At 46.8% G+C, this 19,933-nt stretch overlaps 3 protein-coding genes across 3 annotated transcripts in view; 1 reads left to right on the top strand and 2 right to left on the bottom strand.

Moving 5' to 3' along the window:
- The window catches only part of wdfy3 (WD repeat and FYVE domain containing 3), a 40,951-nt gene extending 40,745 nt beyond the window's left edge, over positions 1-206 (bottom strand). Inside the window, 1 exon segment of the mRNA XM_077601107.1 lies at positions 150-206. Within this exon segment, the coding sequence (XP_077457233.1) occupies positions 150-178 (29 nt within the window). The 5' untranslated portion in view covers positions 179-206.
- A 4,073-nt stretch (positions 207-4,279) lies between these two features.
- On the bottom strand, positions 4,280-15,417 carry rusc2 (RUN and SH3 domain containing 2). The gene is made up of 12 exons (XM_077601121.1): positions 14,233-15,417; positions 12,703-13,090; positions 11,234-11,725; positions 10,939-11,112; positions 9,975-10,142; positions 8,661-8,737; positions 8,414-8,588; positions 8,247-8,352; positions 8,128-8,174; positions 6,629-7,415; positions 6,425-6,559; positions 4,280-5,600 (listed from the first exon to the last, which is right to left on the bottom strand). Exons 1-12 carry the CDS (start codon positions 15,373-15,375, stop codon positions 5,402-5,404), a joined length of 3,891 nt encoding a protein of 1,296 aa, XP_077457247.1. The 5' UTR covers positions 15,376-15,417; the 3' UTR covers positions 4,280-5,401.
- Positions 9,996-19,933, top strand: part of LOC144074306 (uncharacterized) — a 25,149-nt gene continuing 15,211 nt past the window's right edge. Inside the window, exons 1-2 of the mRNA XM_077600672.1 lie at positions 9,996-10,106; positions 19,423-19,526. Of these exons, the coding sequence (XP_077456798.1) occupies positions 19,505-19,526 (22 nt within the window). The 5' untranslated portion in view covers positions 9,996-10,106; positions 19,423-19,504. The remainder of the gene's footprint in view (positions 10,107-19,422; positions 19,527-19,933) is intronic.

The raw sequence follows: 19,933 nt of genomic DNA, 5'->3' as shown, positions 1-19,933 counted from the left end.
CCGAACAAATCACTTGCGCCCCCGCCTTTAACATGTCGCTAATCATCATTACCCAGCTCCGCTTGTGCGTCCTTCTCGAAACGAGCACGAGAAGCCGTAAAAAAAACAACGACGTTGCCGCGGAGACGGCTTGTTGTTTTCCTCCCTACCTGCCGTTTTCTCGACGTCCGGCCAGCATCGCGAAACCAATTGGCTGGCATCCGTGTCCGTGTTTATTCTTTAAAGACGGGGGGACTCGTGCCTGCGTCCCTTTGCCTTCCTTCCACGGCGACGGCGGTGTCATGCCTTCCCAAGCGTGAGAAAAGGGAGAAGCATGGCACTGCCAGTGGCTTTGTTTGCCAGTCGGCCCACTGTGCCACCGTGTGTGTGTGTGTGTGTGTTTTTGCGTGGACACGTCTTCTGTGCGTGTGTGTGTGTGTTTGGATCCTATTGGGACTGGTGCAGCTGATCCCCCCCTGACACCGGAGGGGCGCACGAGGCTTTGGAATAAGAACGGGATTGAGGCATGTGGCCAATGCATTGCCCGAAGGAATGGACCATTTAGGTGGAAAAACGGGGGGAGCACTTGTTAAGCACACTTTTCACAAAGCGCTCTTGTCTTTGATTGTCAATTGGAGGGACGGCGCCGGCGGATCAGCTGAGCGGAAACCGGCCGATGGCGTCATTTTTAGAGGTAGGGATTGGGTACTAAAAAAAAAAATCGTGTTTTTAGATTAGATTAGATTACTTTATTCATCCTGTATTTGGGAAATGTCATTGTCGCAGTAGCAAGAGGGTGAGAATACAGACACAGGAAAATACATTTTAGAGATAAATAAATAGGTCATAAGTAAATAAATAAGCGTGTTCAAGCGTTTCTTTTCTTTAAGAGCCAGACCTTAAAATGCGTTTTTAGGATAGACGTCCACTCCATTTTTTTGCATATAAGCCGTATTTGTAACTAAAAAAAATGATGACTGAATCAAGGGTACGGCTTATATGCGCATAAGACCTGCTATTGCTATACTCTTTTTCACCGGTAGATGTCAGCAAAGTAACATTTACTGTTTGTTGGTTACTTTCTGTTTTGCAGTAAGAAAACAACCATTACGAAATAATCTTTAAGTATAATGCCAGAAAAATGAGATATATCTGGATCATGTGTTATAATATTTCTAAATGTACTTCCTCGTTAATGTAAATGTTTGTCTAATCTTTACTTGTGTGTTGCCACGAATGTCTTTAGTCTTCGTTTTTTTTTTAAGTGTTGGGTGTATACAATACTGGGAAAGGTTTTTTTAAATGGTCATTCCAGAGGCCTGGAGCAAGTAAAAAGATCCTGTCGCTGCTTCAGTTAAAGCCTTGCTCTTTGTTTAACGTGTTTGCCTCAAAGACACGGCTCGCAGATTTCTCGCGGAACGCCCTTTTAAATGTCGGAGAATCCCGAGCCAAGTCTCTGAGGTCCCTGACCTCAAAGTCCAAACCAAACCAACCCAACCCTCCACAATTCGGTGAGCAAATGAGCTCCAATCATCCTTGGTACTCGTTTGCCAAACTAGCTTGCTTCCGGCAGCATGGTGAATTGTAATAATGAATAAATACTTTTTTTTCAAAAAAACAGGGAGTTCTGGAGAAACCAGTTAGAAAGGACCTGAGGGTGTCGTGTAGAGATTGGAGCTAAAATCTCCACTGATTCCAAAACAAAGCTAAAATATTGGCTGTCGCAGCGATTCCCAACTTAACGAGGTCTTCAGGTGACCATAAAAGCATGGTCGGAAAATGAGCAAAATGTATCGGGTAAAAAATTTGATCGTGAGTAAAAAAAAAAAATGTTATATGTAACACCTGATATTATCAAGATAGTTAGACATCAAATATGTTTGTAATACAGATCTGAGCCGGTTCTGATTCCAATCCCGCTTGCCCTCTTGTGCTTTGTTTTGGAACGATCCTCGCTATGTTTTGAAGCCACCGCGGCTAACATCAAAGCCACTGTTGTTAGTTATCATTTTTAAAGAAAGAGATGATAAAAAATGAGAAGTGAATTTGATTTTTACCGCTTAGGTTTTTGTTTACATCTTACATTACATGTACGCGAATACAAAGTTGCTTTGATGATTCCACGTAGCAATTTTGGCTAGTACACATACAGTGCCTAAATGATGTCAAAGGTCAAGTTGTTGGTTCAAAGGTCAAGCGTATCAACTTCATTTCTTAAGTTTATGTCCTTGATTTTCTTTTTTATGACTCATTTGTTGCTCAAAACATTGAGTCATTTACCCTACTTTGATGACAAGAATATTTGATCATTATCGTGGTCTTAATGGGACAAACTTTATTTACATGTTTATTTTTTGGATTAAAAAATGCCACCAAATGGTCAGTGACATCATTTTTTTATGGAAACCACCAGCATCCTTCCCCACAGGTACCGTCTGCTTCGTTTCCATCACCGCACTCATGTCAACAAGACCCGTATCGGACGTGTGTTACACATTAGTGCGCCGCACACATATTTTCCATCAGACTCAATCCCGCAACGACCGACCGTGATAAAACCGCACCGAGGCCCGTCGCGAGCGGACTAAAATGCCAGTCATTTCCTCTTGTAACGTCACTCTCGAACCAAAGAACCAAAGCAAGAGGCCACCCGGTACCACGACCGTAACACCCCTCCCCCATCTGCTCCACACGGTCCTCTGATAAATCAAAGTCCCGTCAGTGGCCTCTGGCCGCTCGGCCCCCCTTCCGGGGAAGCGACGGTTCGGGCACCGGGACGCTCCATAGACACCTCCCCGCTTGAGAGTGCTAGGAAGACGGCGTTTCAGGGGCACGGAGGTCCTTTAGCTAGCCCCAACCCGAACCCGCTAGCATCCCCAGGTGTCACGTTTAAACCCCTTCCGAGGACAACATAAGACAATACGTAACGCAACATGAATAATTGAGGTTTAAAATAAAATAATAACAAGACGTAGGAAAAGATACTTGAGGATGAAAATGGGTGTGGGAAGTCAACTAGCCGAAACGGTGCAGGGCTTGTTTATGCTAACTCGCCCGCTAGCCATTTAGCTTCCCCCTATTTAGCCTCCGTTTAGCCCACGGGACTTACCAGCCAAGTAGTGGTCACGGCAAAACACTTGGCCCGGATTGAGAGGCGAGGAGAGCGGCGGCGCGTCGGTTAGCTCCGGGTGGGCGGCCTCCACGTACATCCATAGGGTTCCACGGGACGCCTCGGTCCGACGCCACGGGACGCCTGGGTCCGACGCTCCCGCTCGGGATGCTTCACCGCCGGCGGGTGGCCATTTTTTTTACTCGACTAACATCCACAAATAGAGGAAGAAAAAAAAATCTTAGCACGGAGCTCGTCGTCGTCCAAGCCGGTCTGCGAGCATCCCTCCAGTGGAGCCCAGCGGCGACTGAGTGAGCAGCCAGTCAACCGGGGACGACATGCCGAAGTGCGACAGTGACATCTGCTGGGGGGAAGTGAGAAAGCAAGCACCGGTGGGGGGGGCTAATAAACAAGAACCAAACAACGTGATTGTACGTCTATTATCGACAAGAGTCCTGAAAATTATCCATTCATTCATTTTGTGAACCGCTTATCCTCACGAGGATCGCGGGGGGTGCTGGAGCCTTTCAGCTCACCAGGCAGAGGGACACCCTGAATCGGTGGCCAGCCAATCGCAGGGCACAAGGAGACATACAACCAATCCCGTTCACACATGAGGACAATTTAGCCTACAATTAGCCTAGCTAGCATGTTTTGGGGATGTGGGAGGAAACCGGAGAACCCGGAGAATGCCCACGCAAGCTCGGGGAGAACATGAAAACTCCGAATGAGGACCCACCTGGATTTATGAAATGTTCAAGTTGTTTAGCTAATTAATTCAATTATTTTCAATTGTAAGCCGCGCTTTTATTTTGGAAATTATGCATTCATTTCCTTCTTAGGTTATCTCAGTAGTGCAGAAGTCAGTGTCAATGTGACATGTTGCCATGTTTGTAGTAGCTATAAATGTTAGCATCTATGCTAGCAACGTTTGCTCGTTCGCCCCTACTAATCAAAACGGATGGGACGTCCAGGCACCATCAATGGCGACCATTAACTTACCTGTTTATGATCCAAAATAAGCTGGTCCGGCCTCCACGAGATCGAGTCGGCAAGTTCCCGTTCCACCAGAGAACAATTTTTCACATCAAAAGTGAATAAAAACCATACTTGGGGATTTATTCTGGGACAATTTGTCACTGTTAATGGTTTAAATCAAAATATTGACAAAAATAAACAGCAGTCAGAGGATTGTGTGTCACAAGAGCACTTTAGTTAGCCACATGAGTCAGTTAGCATCGTACATACGCACAAGAGGATGTTGATGGTATTTACAGGTTGACCAGTCCCCGACAAGCGTCGCCATCAACATATTTACACTAAAAATCGCGTTGGCATTATTAAATAGTTTGGACTGTACAAGAAAAAGCAAGCTAACAATGTCAGTAAAGTGTTCAAACAGTGCAAAATTCCCTTCTTTTGTTCCAGAAGCTAGCTTGCTAACATTTAGCTGGAGCTGTTATTGTGACAATCTTGCCAAAAATAGGGGAGGATGGGAAGTTAATAGACAAAAAAAAATGTGTTGGGTTTAACTGTTGAAATGTTCAGGCTAATGGCTAATAGTAGCGTACATTTTTTTTTAATAATAAGGGGGAAAAGTGTGCCATTCAAATATTTTTCTAGGTTCTAAAATGAATATTTCCCCTCAAGTCTTCATCCCCCCAAAATCATATAGAGTGGCGTTCCAACTTTACGGTTCATTTCACTCAATGCTAACATGAATTAGCTTGAATGCTAACTATGGAAGTGCTAAAATCAAACATTCCATCGCTTCTGGAGAAATCCCCAACGCTAGGTCGATAGCGTGAGGATAGTTTTAGCGAAGCGTGCTAAAGCTACGTGGGCTAGCTCCAGTTATATTACAGTAAGTACATATATTTATTGTTATATGAAATAGGGGGCAGGCTTCCTACAATCCCTTAAAGATGAGGTAAGATTAAAATATTTGACCAATTCCATTCCTGCAGACATGTTTGATGCATCCCGTCATGGAAAAAGCTAATATTACAGCCTCGAAAGCTAATATTACAGCCTCGTTACATGCTGGCCCCTCCCACTTCCACGCTAGGCAGTGCTTGGCAAGTCCAACCAGGTGTTTTGTTTATTTACAACACGGATAACCATAACCCTGGACATGCAATCCATTTTTATTGCTAAAATGGATTGGACGCCCGATCCGGTCGAGGGCGGAGAACGCCGTTAACGGATGTTGACGATGGTATTAACGGCGGCGCTTGGGGCGCCAGTCTCTTTGGGTTTGGATTATTTGGATGTCGCGTCATCGTCGTCGCTTCCCGTTGCCTTTTTTTGAGATCAGCGCTGTCCGGGAGAGTCGGCGTGGTCGCCTTCGCAGACCGAGACGTAGACCATGGGCACCAGGCCCCGAGAAGTGCCGGCGGAGCAGAGCAGCCAATCGGCGTCGGCCTTGCTCAGCACTCGCAGGATGTCGCCTTTGCTGAAGCTCAGCTGTCCCGTCTCCGTGGCGATGTGGTGGCACAGCGCTCGCACTTCACTGAGGGACGAAAAGGTCAAAACGGATTAGACGTATGGCGCCGTCAATCGCGACCAATGAGCTAACAACGTATGCATTGTTGAAGATTTTAGAAGCAACCCAATGGTTTCTCTTTTTGTTTGTTTGTTTTTGAGGTACCCGGACATTTCGTCGACGGACAATTCGTCGCCGGACACTTGGTCGCCAGACAGTTCGTCGAACAGACATGTCGCCGGACGATATGTCGAATGGATATTTAGTCGGAGAGCGTTTTTGTCGAACGGTTGCTTCCTCGCAAACGATTGTTTTGTTCCATAAATAATTTGTTGAAAGCGATCAACCAGGTAATCTCTCTCTCTCAAAATTATAATCACCCTAACCTTAACCACTAACCTTAACCACTAACCTTAACCACTAACGTTAACCACTAACCTCAACCACTAACCTCAACCACTAACGTTAACCACTAACCTCAACCACTAACCTCAACCACTAACCTCAACCACTAACCTCAACCACTAACCTCAACCACTAACCTCAACCAATAACCTTAACCACTAACCTTAACCACTAACCTTAACCACTAACCTTAACCACTAACCTTAACCACTAACCTTAACCACTATCCCCTAGCCCGCGACGAATTGTCCGTCGACGAAATGTCCGGTCGATGAACTGTCTGGCGACGAAGTGTCCGGCGACGAATTGTCCGTCGACGAAATGTCCGGTCACGGTTTTTGAAGGATGTTCCAATCGTATTGCGATATATCGCCATTTGTATATATTGCCGCACCCTTCTTCTCCGCCTTGGTCAAGCGAGAACCAGTTTTTGAAGAACGTCTTACCATGTTGAAAGTTTAGCCTCAGGCGAAGGAGGGTCGGCAGCCACGGATTCCACCTTTTTGCCGCCTCCGCCACCGACGGTCTGAGCCATCAAGTCCAAAACCGACGAGTCCAGGCCGAGCCAGCCCGAAGGTGGCCTGAAAAGGACAAGAAATTTCGTAACTGTGCTAACCACTACGGTGAAGTATTAGCATCGGACACCGCACCTGCTCTTGGGAGTCTTCGCCCTTATTTCGCCGGCGTCCGTTTTGGTGGGAGACCCAAACAGCCGCCCCCAACGCGGCGCCTGGCCCCGAGCGGCGTGGTCCGGACGGGCCTCGGTCGCCTCCCGGTTGAGGACCGACTCGGGCGGACTTCCCATCCACGAGGGGCGCTCCCCGTATCCGGACTCGGCGCCTTCCACCACGCCCTCCCTGGCCGGCGGCGGCCGGCGTCGCTCGGCCGACGCCCTGCGCTTGTCCGCCTTGACGAACTTGGAACCTTCCGCCGATTGGTCGATGTAGACCTGGGAGGACTGCATGAGTTGGTACCACCACCCGGCCTGGCGGTCCTGACGTTGGCGACCCTCCTCCGACCCCACGTTGTCCTTCCCCGCGGGATCCCTTTCCTCGCTTTCCCGCCCGACTCCCTTCACCCTCCGGACGGCCGTCCCCCTCTCCTCCGGCACGCACTCCCTCCCGGGGGTGTCGGTTCTGGGCCGCGTCCCCTCTCTCCCCTTCCCGGTCACCATGTCCCCGACGGCGGCGCCCCAGCCCTTCATGAGCTCCAGGGTGGACCGCGTGGCGGATCGTCCCGCCGAGCGCAGCAGCTCCTGGCGCCGCCTCTGCTGCTCGCGTCCCGTCGCCATTAGCCGATATTCGAAGAGGAGGTCCAAGTCGAAGGGGAGGAGCGACAGAGGTTGCAGCAACAGGAGTAGTTCGCTAAACAGCTGGCGACAGGTTCCCTGTGCCAATGGGACCAGTCCCCAGGCGTTATAGTGGGCACCTATGATATCTGGAACAACAGGGACACCCTACCGGTTAGCCGCTAATGACTTGTTAGCATGCTTTCGTACTACTGTTGTAGATATACCGTATTTTCTGGCATACACGTATTTGCACGAAACGCCTTAACGCAAGACAATGCGGCTGATACGGTCATTTATTTCAAAATAGAGATAAGATAAACAGATAAAACGCGAATCAAAATTAATTTTGACGTCTATGAATGAAATTCAAGAAGAAAAATAAACTGTATCTTGCTTAAAACGTGGAAAAACTTGGTTTGCCATTGCTCGCTCAGGGCACTGCTATCTTACCTAGGGATGACAAACTAGACCGCTATGAAGACACTTTCTGGTTGTACTGGTCACATGACTTCCTTTTTTAATTTGTCTACGTGCAGGCCACACCCTTTCGGAATGTGCAATCCAGCAATCGATTTATATAGTATCTCAGAAATACCATGTGTGATGATTTTTCTTAAGATTTTCCCTTCAAAGTAACACATTTGTACTCCCTATTAAAACCATGAATATGAAGGTGAAAATTGTGAATCAGGGGGAGGCTTATATGAGGGAAATTGTCAGATTTAACCATTTTAAGGCCATTTTAAGGGTACGGGTTATACGCGGAGGCGGCTAATATGCGAGAAAATACTGTAATTGTTTATTTCCCTTTAGATATTGGAACTGACATACTTATAAAGCATTTAAACATCATTTTACCTTCATGTGTCAGGAGGTGACTGAACCAGAACTCCAAAGACTTGATGCTGGGGGGGAAAAAAAAGTCCCGGGATAAACGACAGGCTGAAAATCCCGGTGAGAAAAGGAGAAGGTCTCACTTGAGGAGTCCCAAGATGAAGGCGTTCAGTCTCATGCTGTGGCTCGTCAGCTCCGAGAACTGATTCACCTTCGTCAGGAGCTTGTGAAGGACTCGCGTAGACGGCCCTGCCGGACCAAAACCAAAACATGGATTCCACTCCGTGATTGGAACGGCGCGAGTACTTACCCAGCTGCGAAGAGGCCTCCACCAGGCTCCATGGCTGACATCGGCGCTGTCCGACGATCAGGTCCAGCACGTAGGCCTTGAGGCCGTCTTGGAGAACTTCGCGGAGGGCCGGACATAAGTACTTCAGGATCAGGTGACCCACATTGGGACTCACCCAGCTGTTGCCTAGTTTAGCCTGACGCCGCCCAAAACGAAATTAGCGTTTGGGTCTGGAGACTGGCATAAAAAGGGGGCGTGGCGGACTCACTTTAACGTCAGGGTCTCGACTCGTGCCAAAGTGAGCCACGATCAAATCCACTGCCGTGTTGACTGCCTTCACCAAACCTGCCAAAAGATGACAAAATCACATTTAGGGCAAATTTTGTCGTTGCTAGATTGCTGATTTTTTTTAATGAAATGATGTTGTTACTTGTTTTACTTGCTGCCGCAAAGATTAATCCCTTAGAAAAAACTTCCATTTTAATTTGGCAGTTTTGATGACGTTCAGTTTGATTAATTTGGGATGTACACTGCCCTCTGGTGGCAACAGTGAACATGACACACCTCTCGTCGAGCCACGGTCACAATTTTTAATTCCTCCTGTGAGCAACACGAGTGGACATGGCGAGCATTCGGTACGCAGTATAAATGCATAAATCATATAAAACAATGATTGTCAAATCTATATCAGTGTTTAACAAGTTCCCCACTTGCTCGCACAAAGACGTGTGGGTTTTATGTTATTTGAAGAGCAATTTTCGCCTATGAATATTCATGTTGATATCCGGCAAGCTAGGATTGTTATAATTAAGACCGTATGCTAAACTTTGTTCGAACATGTTATTTTGCTAAACGAGGTTCTGCTCGAGCATTCATAAAAAGCAATTGCCGTTATAGAAGTGTTAATGTTATTGTAGGGGGTGATGCTATCGTTGTGTGGAAATATAATGCTAGTTAGCGATTAACGCGAGGCTAACGCTAGCGGCGAGTGGCTAATCGCTACATAAACAGATACATGTACTGTTTGCCGCAGGTACATCGTTAATGCTAAATTTGCGACTAGTTAAGGTAATTAGCTGAACTTTGACATGATGAATAATTCATTCTCTTTGTAGAAAACACTCGTGTGGTCAATATGTGTCGGAATACAGAATGTGAAGTGCGAATTTTTGATAAATAATGTTTCGTTGTGCCTCTACATTGTGTTTGGGATTTACACGTTGTATTGGTCGTACTGTATATGATGGAAATAAGCCCCAAATGAGGTTTTTATATTGTCTTAACATTTCATCCGCTCTTGAAAGTACATTGTTGGCGTAAATGGATATGCTGGTCAAAATGAATCTTGTAGTAAGTGTAAAGTCTTTGTTTTACAGCTTCTAAAATGACTCAGCATGTTTCGTATCTCAACTCAATTAATGGAAGCAATGAATTGACAGAATAGTCGATAAGTTCAATAGCCACGCCCATGTTTGTTATACTTTTTGTAAACAAAAAAGCTATTAAGCAACTCACAAAAACCTGTCAATCTCTGAGATTGACAGGCTTTTGTCAATTGCTGAGATTTCAGGTTAAAGCTAACCTCTTTTGTGTGTCATATCCACGCAGGTTTGCGGCTGCGAGGCGGCCGAAGAGGAAAAAGACGAAGACGTGGAGGCGTCCGGCGAGAGGCAGAATTCGTCCGGCGGTCTCTCCGTCAAGGAAAAGTAATCGGGTAGGAAATCGTTGCAACTCGGCTGCATTTGTTTCACTGAACCCAGGCAAAATACCAAAAACAAGAACAGTTACACACACTAAATAGGAATTAGATGGTCATAAGTTAGTAGCCGGAAAAACAAAATGACAATAAAAACTGTAGGTGCCATCCAAGTTATCCAATATACTGTTTAGAATGAGTTCAAATGTAACAAATCCATGTTTTAACTGATTGGTTCATGACAGACAATGGTGTTTTTAGCTTTAGGCAAGGTTAAGCTGTCATAAACAAATCAGTTAAAACAGATAATAATAAGACAAAATGAACTTAATACCACTATAACAAATCCAAATTCATATCCTAAATATTCTGTATATATGTTTTCATTAGATTCATCAATGTATTTTGTTTACGTGATTTTATATACAGTTGTAACGTAAATGTAAAGGGAATGAAATATTTATGTTACCCCAAATTAATAAGCTCACTAGGCGCCATTCATAAGAATTTGACGTGGAAGCTAATGTTGATGTACTGTTTTTGTCTGTGTGTATTTCTTTGTCATTATTTTTGGTAAGCTCCGATAAGACTGTATTGTTTTTTCTGTATTTCTGACACCATTGTTTGGGAATTATTTAGTACTATTTGGGCAATATTTGGGGTCCTGTTGTCCAAATAAATTACCGTTAAAATCCCAGAAGGATTTTGATAAGCCCAAAGGGAGTCAGTAATACTAGTAAAAGTAATATTTGCGTACATTTGCATCACAAAAATGTCAAGCTGTCGGGCAAAAGAGCATCTTTTAGCCGCAATATTTTCAAAATAAAAGACAAAAGCACAAGAATCGCACCGTAATGGCGTCCCGTGGGCTGGCCGACGTGGCTCGGAGGGAAATCGAAGACGTTGCGTCTGAGCGGTCGCCGGAAATCTGTCGTGGAAGACACGCTGGGCGCCCTCTCGCCGCCGAGGGGATTCTGGCGTCGGTATTCCCGCCACTTCAAGGCCTGGGGGGAAAGGTGGTGTGCTGCCAGGAGATAAAAATAACAACAAAAATAAGAAAGGATTTCCAGCAGAAGAAGATAAACCCTTCAACTGTGAATGCTGCCAAATAAACGGGAACCGTAGCGAATGAATTTTCACGTTACCGTTGTGCATCCTGACCACTCTGCTTCCTTCCGCGAGGGTCTCCAGGGGGCTCAGGGTGTCCTGTTGCACGTGCGGCGAGGCAGGGGGCGCCACCCCTCTTTTCCCGTCCGACCTGGCGACATCAGGCGGCTCCCGGCCGTGAGGCGTCGAGGTGCTCGGACTACACGTGGGACAGGTCCCTTCCCGAAGGCGGGCCGGGGAGTGGCTCCCCAGGGGGGACGGGCGAACTGACCTCGGGGGGGCCGCCTCCCCGTTGGCCCGACCCCGGGGGCGCTCTTTTTCGCCCGAGTCCTGGCTCTCCCAGTCCTCCGTGCCGCCGGAGCTCGGGCGGGGCCCGGCGACCGATGCGTGAGGGTCCGACGGGGGGAGGGGGTTCTTGGGCTGGGGGGCCTTGGGGGCCAACTGGTGGTGGAAGGTGAAGGGCTGGATGGGGAGGCTGGTGGGTCGCCGGTCTTTGCTGTATCGCACCACGGCGGGGTGGGCGGGGCCACCTGGAACGGCAGAAATAATTGCTCACGGGAATGGACGCTAAATGTCCGAGGTAGAGGAGGGACTTGAGGACTTGGACCTGGAAAACGTGACGCGACGTATTTGGCACCGTTAAGAAAAAAAATATGATAGAGGAAAGCGCACATTTGAGTGGAGTGGTCGTAAGAAATAGTTGTCATTGGTAATCAGTCCAAAAAAAAGAATGTAACCCGACTATTCAGGCATTACTAGCGCATGGACATTAGCTTAGTTTAGCTTGGCAAAATTGCCACCAAACTGCTGACTCATCTTACGGGGACGGACAACTACACACTAAGACGGAGGATACACGTCTACATGCACCAAACTGCGAGGCTCACCTCAGAAGAATTTCATTTTCTGGTCTTAGTGTTTTTCTCTCTTCCCAAAAAAAACAGTGTGTTGGACCAGTGTGTATTGCAGGATGTGTGTTTGTGTGTGTGTGTGGGAGAGAGAGACGTCTCACAACATTGCGCAAGATGTTTGTCAGTCTAAAGGCCGAATTACAGTTGTCAGAGATTGGGTGCAGTGTTTGTGACAGCCACACGAGGGCGACATCGTGCCGTAGTGGGAACAGCAAGATGAGAAAAGGAGTGGAAATAAGAGAGGAAGACAGGAATAGATTTGGATGGAAAAAGGAAGCAGAAAAGGCAAGAAGAAAGGTTTCTGGGTATTAAGAATGGAAATGGATATTTGAAAAACCCGTTTTCTAGTCGGAATTGGATGATTTTGGGGTATTTCTTATAAAAACAGACATTGTAAGCAGTTATTATTTTTGACCAATATTTTTTTCATTGTAACTGAGTCAGTTTTTAGAGTGGCGACTTTTTTACTTGACTAATATTTTCTGTAAGAAAAGTTACTCTTGAATAAAGTCTGGAAATGTAAAACTATGTTGTTGTTTTTTGAAGAATGATGAGAGAAGAAAGGTAGGAAGGCTAAAAAAACGTGGATGTCAAACCTTCAGCGGCAGGCTCCCCGGTCACGACATGGCCGCCGCCGCCGGTCCCCGCACCACCGTCGCCTCCTTCCCACGTGGGCCAAGACTCCGTCGGGGAGAAGGCGTCGGCCTTCAGGGGCGACGAGTTGACGTGGCGACGCTTGCTCCGGGCGATCTCGGCAAAGGAGGTGACGCGGGCTGGGGGCCCCGCCTCCTCGCTGAGACGTACGGGGCAACTGGCCATGCGCTCCAGGGGGCCCGGGCGACCCGGCGACTTGTCCATTTGCCGGTCGTAGCTGCGGGAACGCTGCGGAAGGGAGGCGTTGACGTACACTTGGCCTCCTCGCAGGACCACGTCCGCCGCCTCCTCGTCTTCGTCTTCCTCTTCATATTTAGCGGCGAAGTCAGACTGGGGGGACGTGAAGGATATTTGTTATCATTTACCAGGATTTCTTACGTGATACAGTCTACTTTAAAAATTAATTGGTTCCGGAACTTTTTTTGTAACTTGAACATTTTGTAAGTAAAAGTGTACTTTATATGTAAATTCCTTAATTCATTTCTCGGTCCTCACACAACTACCAACGAAACCCTTTAAAATTAGTCAAAGTGTCCCAATTTTGTATGAAAGATGTGAAAAACACAAAAATGAGAGAATAATAAGAAAATGAATTATTAATGTTATTAAAATGAACAACAAGCATACAAAATCCTTGTTGAAGCATGATATGCGCACGCGCATTCCCCTATGACCCGAGGCCGTTCACTTTGTAGTACATTTTAGACTTTTACGTGTGCCCTAAGTGTGTGTGTGAAAATATGTGCCGCATTGCATTTGTACGGTTTTTAATCACTTAATAAGGGGAATTAAATTCATGAATAAGGGGAGCATTTAGCCGAGGTGGACAGGTATGTAAGAGAGAATCTTGAAATATGAATAGTGGTTGTTGTGAGATAGCCAATGAGAGCCCAGTTGAGTGTAGCCAGGTTCTAATGTGAGAATCAATGCATCTGCGACAAATCTTCCTAATAAAATAATGGATAAGGAAATGCATTTACTTTTTGGGGGATTTCGTAACTTGGATCTTTAACGTATCTTGAGGCACTCATTTGCATATAAAAAGCTTTTGTAACCTGAAAATGTCTTACCTGGAGGCATTCGTAAGTAGTGGTATTACTATGTTTTTTTTTTACAACGCAACATGGGTGTTCTTTTTTTTTACATTTTCTTAATAGCTACAAAGCAAGAAAATAAGCAAGCGTTTAGTCAAAACCATGTGATCGGGACAACTATTTCTGACATGAATTTGAGTCACATTCACGCACAGAACAACAGATGTCGCACAAATGTGGGAACGCAGCGTCATCCATGTAAAAATAAAATGGTCTAAAATAATCCGCAGGCACTTCTATTAATAAGCATGTGACAATAGATAAAGCGCAAATTACTACGCAAAAGGATTAGGGCCAATGGAAAAAATGAATAAAAAGGCCAAGATTGGAAGAATTGGACTTTAATTAGAAAACTCCTACTTTATTCGGAGCCCTTACCGGCATCGAATCTTCCTCCTCCTCCCGTTCGGTCCTCTGTCGAAACAGGAAGTACTCGCTGGGCCGCGTGGGACTCGGGGGGCTGCCCCCGCTGCGCTCCGACGACCCGGGGCTCGGCGACGATTGGGACGACAGGTCGCAGGTCACCAGTTTGTAGTAATTCTGTGCCGGCACCCCCACCGGGCGGGACGCCGGGACGCTCGTCGACCCGCGCTCCGGCGCTCCGTAGGCGTTGCAGTTGGCGTCGAGCTCCAGATCCGCCGGCGGCTCTCCGGCCAGCGAATAGCACGCCGGATCCGTCGGGGACGCGAGCAGGTCCAGATAGAAGGCGCCCCCCGTCGACTCCCCCTCGGCGGGGCCGTTGAGATTGGCGGGCTTTTCGAGAACCGAGTTGTCCGTCTCGTTGTAAATGGCGCTGAAATTGACCAGCACGCTGTCCGAGCTGTTGCACGACGAGTCGCTGCCGCCGTAGCACTCGGGGAAGTCCCGCGAGATGCTCCGGCCCAGGGTTCGGCAGCGGCGGCGGCGCGGGGGCGACGCCGACGGGACCGTCTCGCCGCCGCGGCCGCAAGGCATGGGATGGTCGCCGTCCTCGTCGTCCTCCCACTCGTGCCCGGCGCAGTCCACCGACATGTCGGAGCCGGCGCTGCCGTGCCGGCGGACGGGCGCCGCCGGGTCCCGGCCGGCGCCCGGGTCGTGCAGGCGGAACGACGGCGGGGTGGAGTCGGCGCGGATACTCGGGCGGAAGGGAGAATCTTCACCGTAGCCGCCGCCAGGGCGCTCGTCCTCGTCGTAGTATTCCTCGGTCTTGATCAGGAAGGGGTTGCGACGCGGCGGGGGGCGACTCCCGCTCGGGACTCGGGGGAAGGTGAGCGCCATCGCCGCCGCCAGCTGCTCGTCAGAGATGCTCGAAGCGGGCGAGGAGTCGTCGCTGACCGTAGCGGTCTGGATCAGGCTGCTGTACAGCAGCGCCTCCCTCTGGAGGACGTCCCTCTCGGGGAGGGAGGTGGTGCGACTCAGTCCCAGATTTTCCGGGGGGCAAAACGGGTCGTGCCCCGGGGGGCCGGACACTTGGCAGTGCACCAGGGGGACGTGGCGCACGATCAGGGTCTCGCCAGACCGTTGGTCGGAGCCGCCGTCCATGGCGCTAAAAAGGACAGGGGCTTGCGAGGACTCGGAGTTGGGGCGGGGATTCAACTGCGGCGGGCCGGGTGGCGCTCGGGGGCGTCGCCGGGGACTCGGAAGGAGGGGTCAAGAAAATCGAGGGCGGGATCGGAGCACCGGACAAAGTCTTGGGTGGAGTGCGACATCTGTAGACACAGAAAAAACTGTTTGGGTTATTTTTCAAAGAATTTCCCGGCCATAGAAAAACAGCCAATGAGATTGCCTCATCCGTTAACGACCGGCCAATCCACATTAAACGGCAGTATTGCAGTAAAATACGTTATACAAGTGAATTCCCATCTGTCATATCAGGCTTGGTTAAAATGATGAATTCTCTTGATTTTAATAGAACAAAATCCGCTTTTTTAAAGTCAAATGATCCGCACAATCGTTCAATAATCCTCTATTATAATATCCCTCTGGATTACAGAAAAATAATCCACGTGGGTAGATCCAGACGTCTTTTAAAGAAAGACTCCATCTTAAACCTCCGTGTGGATAAAAACAGAATCCTATTAAAACCTGACTCAATAGGAAATTGAATCTAATTCTTTTATTACCAGTCTTTGTGTCTTGGATTCAAATGAAAGAAGGCCAGCCATCACAAAATATATAATACAGCCTTCCCACACAGTTAACACGGACTAATTAGCACATTAGCTTTGCTAAAGCGCAATCCTTTTTACATCCCCACACATGCACTTCCAGGAAAATGGAGCAGAGTGGGATGGTGGCGAGGGGGGGGGGGGGGTCTTAAGTGTATCCCGTCCCACCCTCCACTCCACACTGGGATTCCATGTTTAGCACGCCCAGTTGGCGTCTGCATAGCACATTAACAAATGCTAAAAGACGGATACTAAATGCAGACTGACTATGTATAAATGCACATACTCCCATTAACTCATGCTTAGCAACCATCTTGGTTGCCAAGGTAAACTTATCCCTACCGCCCACATCGTCAACCAATCTCTTGTCAACTAGACGCGCTGCAAAAAGTCGGCAAAAAATCTTGCCAACGTCGGAGTCAACATTTTTTTTTATTGTCGGTGTTTGACTCAAATTCAAAACGTCTTGACTTGGATGGCGGCCTTCCAAATGCCATGCTTTGGTTGCCAGATCCAAGTGGTTGCCAGAGCTAAGTGCACATGGAAGGTAGATTAGTTTAGCCACGCTTACGTAACCGTTTGCGGCCATCATCTCGTCGTATTTCATGCTAACAATGAGAGCGACGTGTTGCATCTGTAGCAAACTATTCACAGTGGGGTTACAGGCCAGTGAGTGAGCATAACATACACGCACGCACACCCACACGCCAAAAGAAAGAATGCGCGTCATCCGCCCAGCGCAGGCGGGCTGCCAGTTATGTTACGTAACCAGAAGAGAAATGTTCCGAGAGGAGCGCGTACAGTAAAAAAAAAAAAAATCTTCATGCTGCTTGCAAGATAGTCGCACATCAACTAGTCGCACGCAATTAGTACTTGTCAGAATCTTGTGATTCCTTGCTCTGTCATTCTTATAAACTGATCACCTCCAAGTTATTATGTTGACTCCTTGTGTATTGTTTGTTGTTGGTATTTGTGAACTTTGCTACTTATTTATGTTGTGATGACTTGTTATTTGTTTGTTTGTTGTTGTTGTGCACTTTGTTAGTCATACTGGTTAAGCATTGGTGACTTGTCAACTAACACAACTAGTGGTATTGCTCACAATAGGTCTTTTTTTTACTAAGCACTAACACTAGTAATAAATAGTCATCTGGTCACTAGTCTCTCACATCAACTAGCGCTGGTCACTCTTTGACTATTAGTTGCATATGCCATGTGGGTTAACTTGACACACATTAATTTGTATTACTTGTCAATTAGGTGGACCTATAACCTGGTTAAACTAATTATTCCAGTCAACTAGTTTTCCGATTATCAACGAGTCAACCACACCATTCGTCGGATTGGTCATTCTCACCAACTCTAGCACTGGTCAATCACACAAATTAGTCACATGGGTCACTCTCGTCAACTACTAACAACAACAGGCCCCATTAGATCAATAGTTTAGATGGTGACTTAATTGCAGAACTTGTATCTGATATTACATTTATTTTATTTTATTACATGTTCTATAAAGCAGCAGTAAACAGGTCTTCTATTTGTGTCACATAGCCAGGCCACAAGATTCAATGAGGTCGCATGCGGGAGGCGTTTTCCTATCAGGACTTCAAAATAAAAGAAATTATCTCATCTAATGGGACATTCCACGCCCATAACCCACTGATAAAATCGTTCTGAAACACACGTGCGAGGTGTCAGTATGATAGTTTATTACAATAGTAGTTAGCGAACGACTGGAAATAAACCATGCCTTTATTTTGACACAAGAGAGCGGATGTAGTATTCACGGCTTTCGGGTAGCCTGATAGCGGATTGTTTCGGTCATATCGGGATCAATATGTAATCAAATGGGGTCTCGGTGCCGAGTGCGTCATTTAGCGAGTCGTGCAAATCAAAGAGTAACCAATCAGAAACCGAGTTGACGTCTAAACACCTCTTGGCAGTGCGTCAAAACATTTAAATGTCAAATGAATCGCCATACTGATACAAAAGTCCCTTTGTGTCAATGCGATGGGGGGGGGGGCGTGGGCTTGGAGAAACCTCCGCACAGAATCGAATTCTGCGTCATTTTTCCCAAATACGAACCGACATCTCGCTTGACAAACGTTGGGAAATGCGATGGGAAACCATGGCGAAATGCGGAGAAAAGGGCGTTTGAGGGGGAGGCCGAGGGAGGGAGGGAGACAGCCAGGGAGCCAGGAGGGAGGCGTCGTCCGCTCGGAAAGAATGGAGGCTGCGAGCCGAACCGAGCCGAGTCGAGCCGAGCCGGGGCCGAAGTGTCCCGCACCGCCGAACCTCTACAACGGTTCTTTGCTTCTTAAAAGCATTAAAAGGCACTCACCTTGGCGGTGGTCGTCGGGGGTGGTCGGGGATGGGGGGTCACTGTCCGCAGGACGACGACGACGACAACGAAGATGCTTCTTGTCGGCTTGGCGCACTGCGCATGCGCGGAAACGGGATGTTTCTTTTACCTAACCCGCATCATGACTGACAGACACTCGTTGGCGTGTTATCTTAGTTGTATTGTTCATCATCATTTGGAAAGCCTTATTATAACATACAATGTCCAATAATAGGACAATTATGTTTTGTGTATTAGTTCTTGTTGTGTCATTTTGTCAAATATGTTTTGACGTCATAGTTTTTTTTAATAATTGACATTTTTAAAGTAGAAGAAAGTTGTTTGTCCGAAAAGGCTTGAAAAATATTCAATGTGTTGATAACACAGATCAGGTTTGGCCATTATCTGCCACTAGAGGGCGCAAAATGACAGTAAAACCACGAGCAGTGATGACAGAAAAAATATGTGTTGACTCTATGACCATTAAATTATTGGCATTAATGAGGACCTCACTGTAAAATATTTAATGTATAAGATTGACAATTTAAACACGTTCAGGGCCTGATTATAATTTTGGAAGTTTAGTTTGAAAGTTTTTCCTTCCAATTCAGTTAATTTTAATTGCAATTGATCATTCTATTTTTTATCCCCTTAAAATTATCCATAAATTGCGTTATCCCTCAGTTTCCAAGCATATCGATAACCTTTTATCATCCAAATTATTGCAACATATCCCCCAAACGACGTTTTGCCACCCATCCAACGACTTGAATGACTGATTTACAAACATAAACATCAACAAACCACTCCAAAGCCCAAGAGAGGTGGACATTGCAAATGACCGGCTGCACACGTAAACCCTGAATGCAGCACAGGAGCCGCCCAGCTCGTCGGATTTGATCCTCCTTTTTAATCGTTTGCGCGTGCGTGTGCGCGCTTGACTGACACACACACACACACACACACACACACACACACACACACCTCAGGACAACTCGTCACACAGCCTCTCGTTCCCGGAGTGGCGACAACAAGACGGGAATAATGTCCATTTTTCTACTTTTATTTCTACTTCAGGCTGAAAAGTGGGACTCGAACCTGTGGCAAGGGCATGAATGCAACAAGTGATTGAAGAAAAGAGTGTGGAACACCCCCAAAAATGTCGCTGCTGTGTGTCAGAGGTGAGTCAAGTTGTCTGCCTGTCCAATTTACTCGTGCAAGGATGGCTGATTAGATTGACTTTATGTTACTATACGCTGTCATTCTTATTTGTAAATACGAGCAAGAAATCCCGGGCACCCCTGTCCCGCTTAAACCTGTATACACTGCAAAAACCTGTTTTTTTGCGCACTTAAACACAACAATTGAGTAAATAATGCAACAATTGAGTAAATAATGTGTAATGGCACTAAGAAAGAAAAAGTTAGCCGATGATATCCAGAGCGTTTTAGAATGAACTCCCTATTTAAATAAAATAAAACTTCATTTAATTCATTCATTTTCGTTTCCCCTTTTTAAATCAATAATTGCAATTTTTGTTTGTTTTTAGTTCAAAAAGCATTTTGTAAGATCTAAAAATATTTTTGTT

The sequence above is a fragment of the Stigmatopora argus genome, chromosome 5, assembly GCF_051989625.1.
Source record: "Stigmatopora argus isolate UIUO_Sarg chromosome 5, RoL_Sarg_1.0, whole genome shotgun sequence".
Classification (NCBI taxonomy): domain Eukaryota; kingdom Metazoa; phylum Chordata; class Actinopteri; order Syngnathiformes; family Syngnathidae; genus Stigmatopora; species Stigmatopora argus.
The sequence above is the reverse complement of the archived record's forward strand: the minus strand, read 5'-3'. Positions and strand labels throughout refer to the sequence as shown.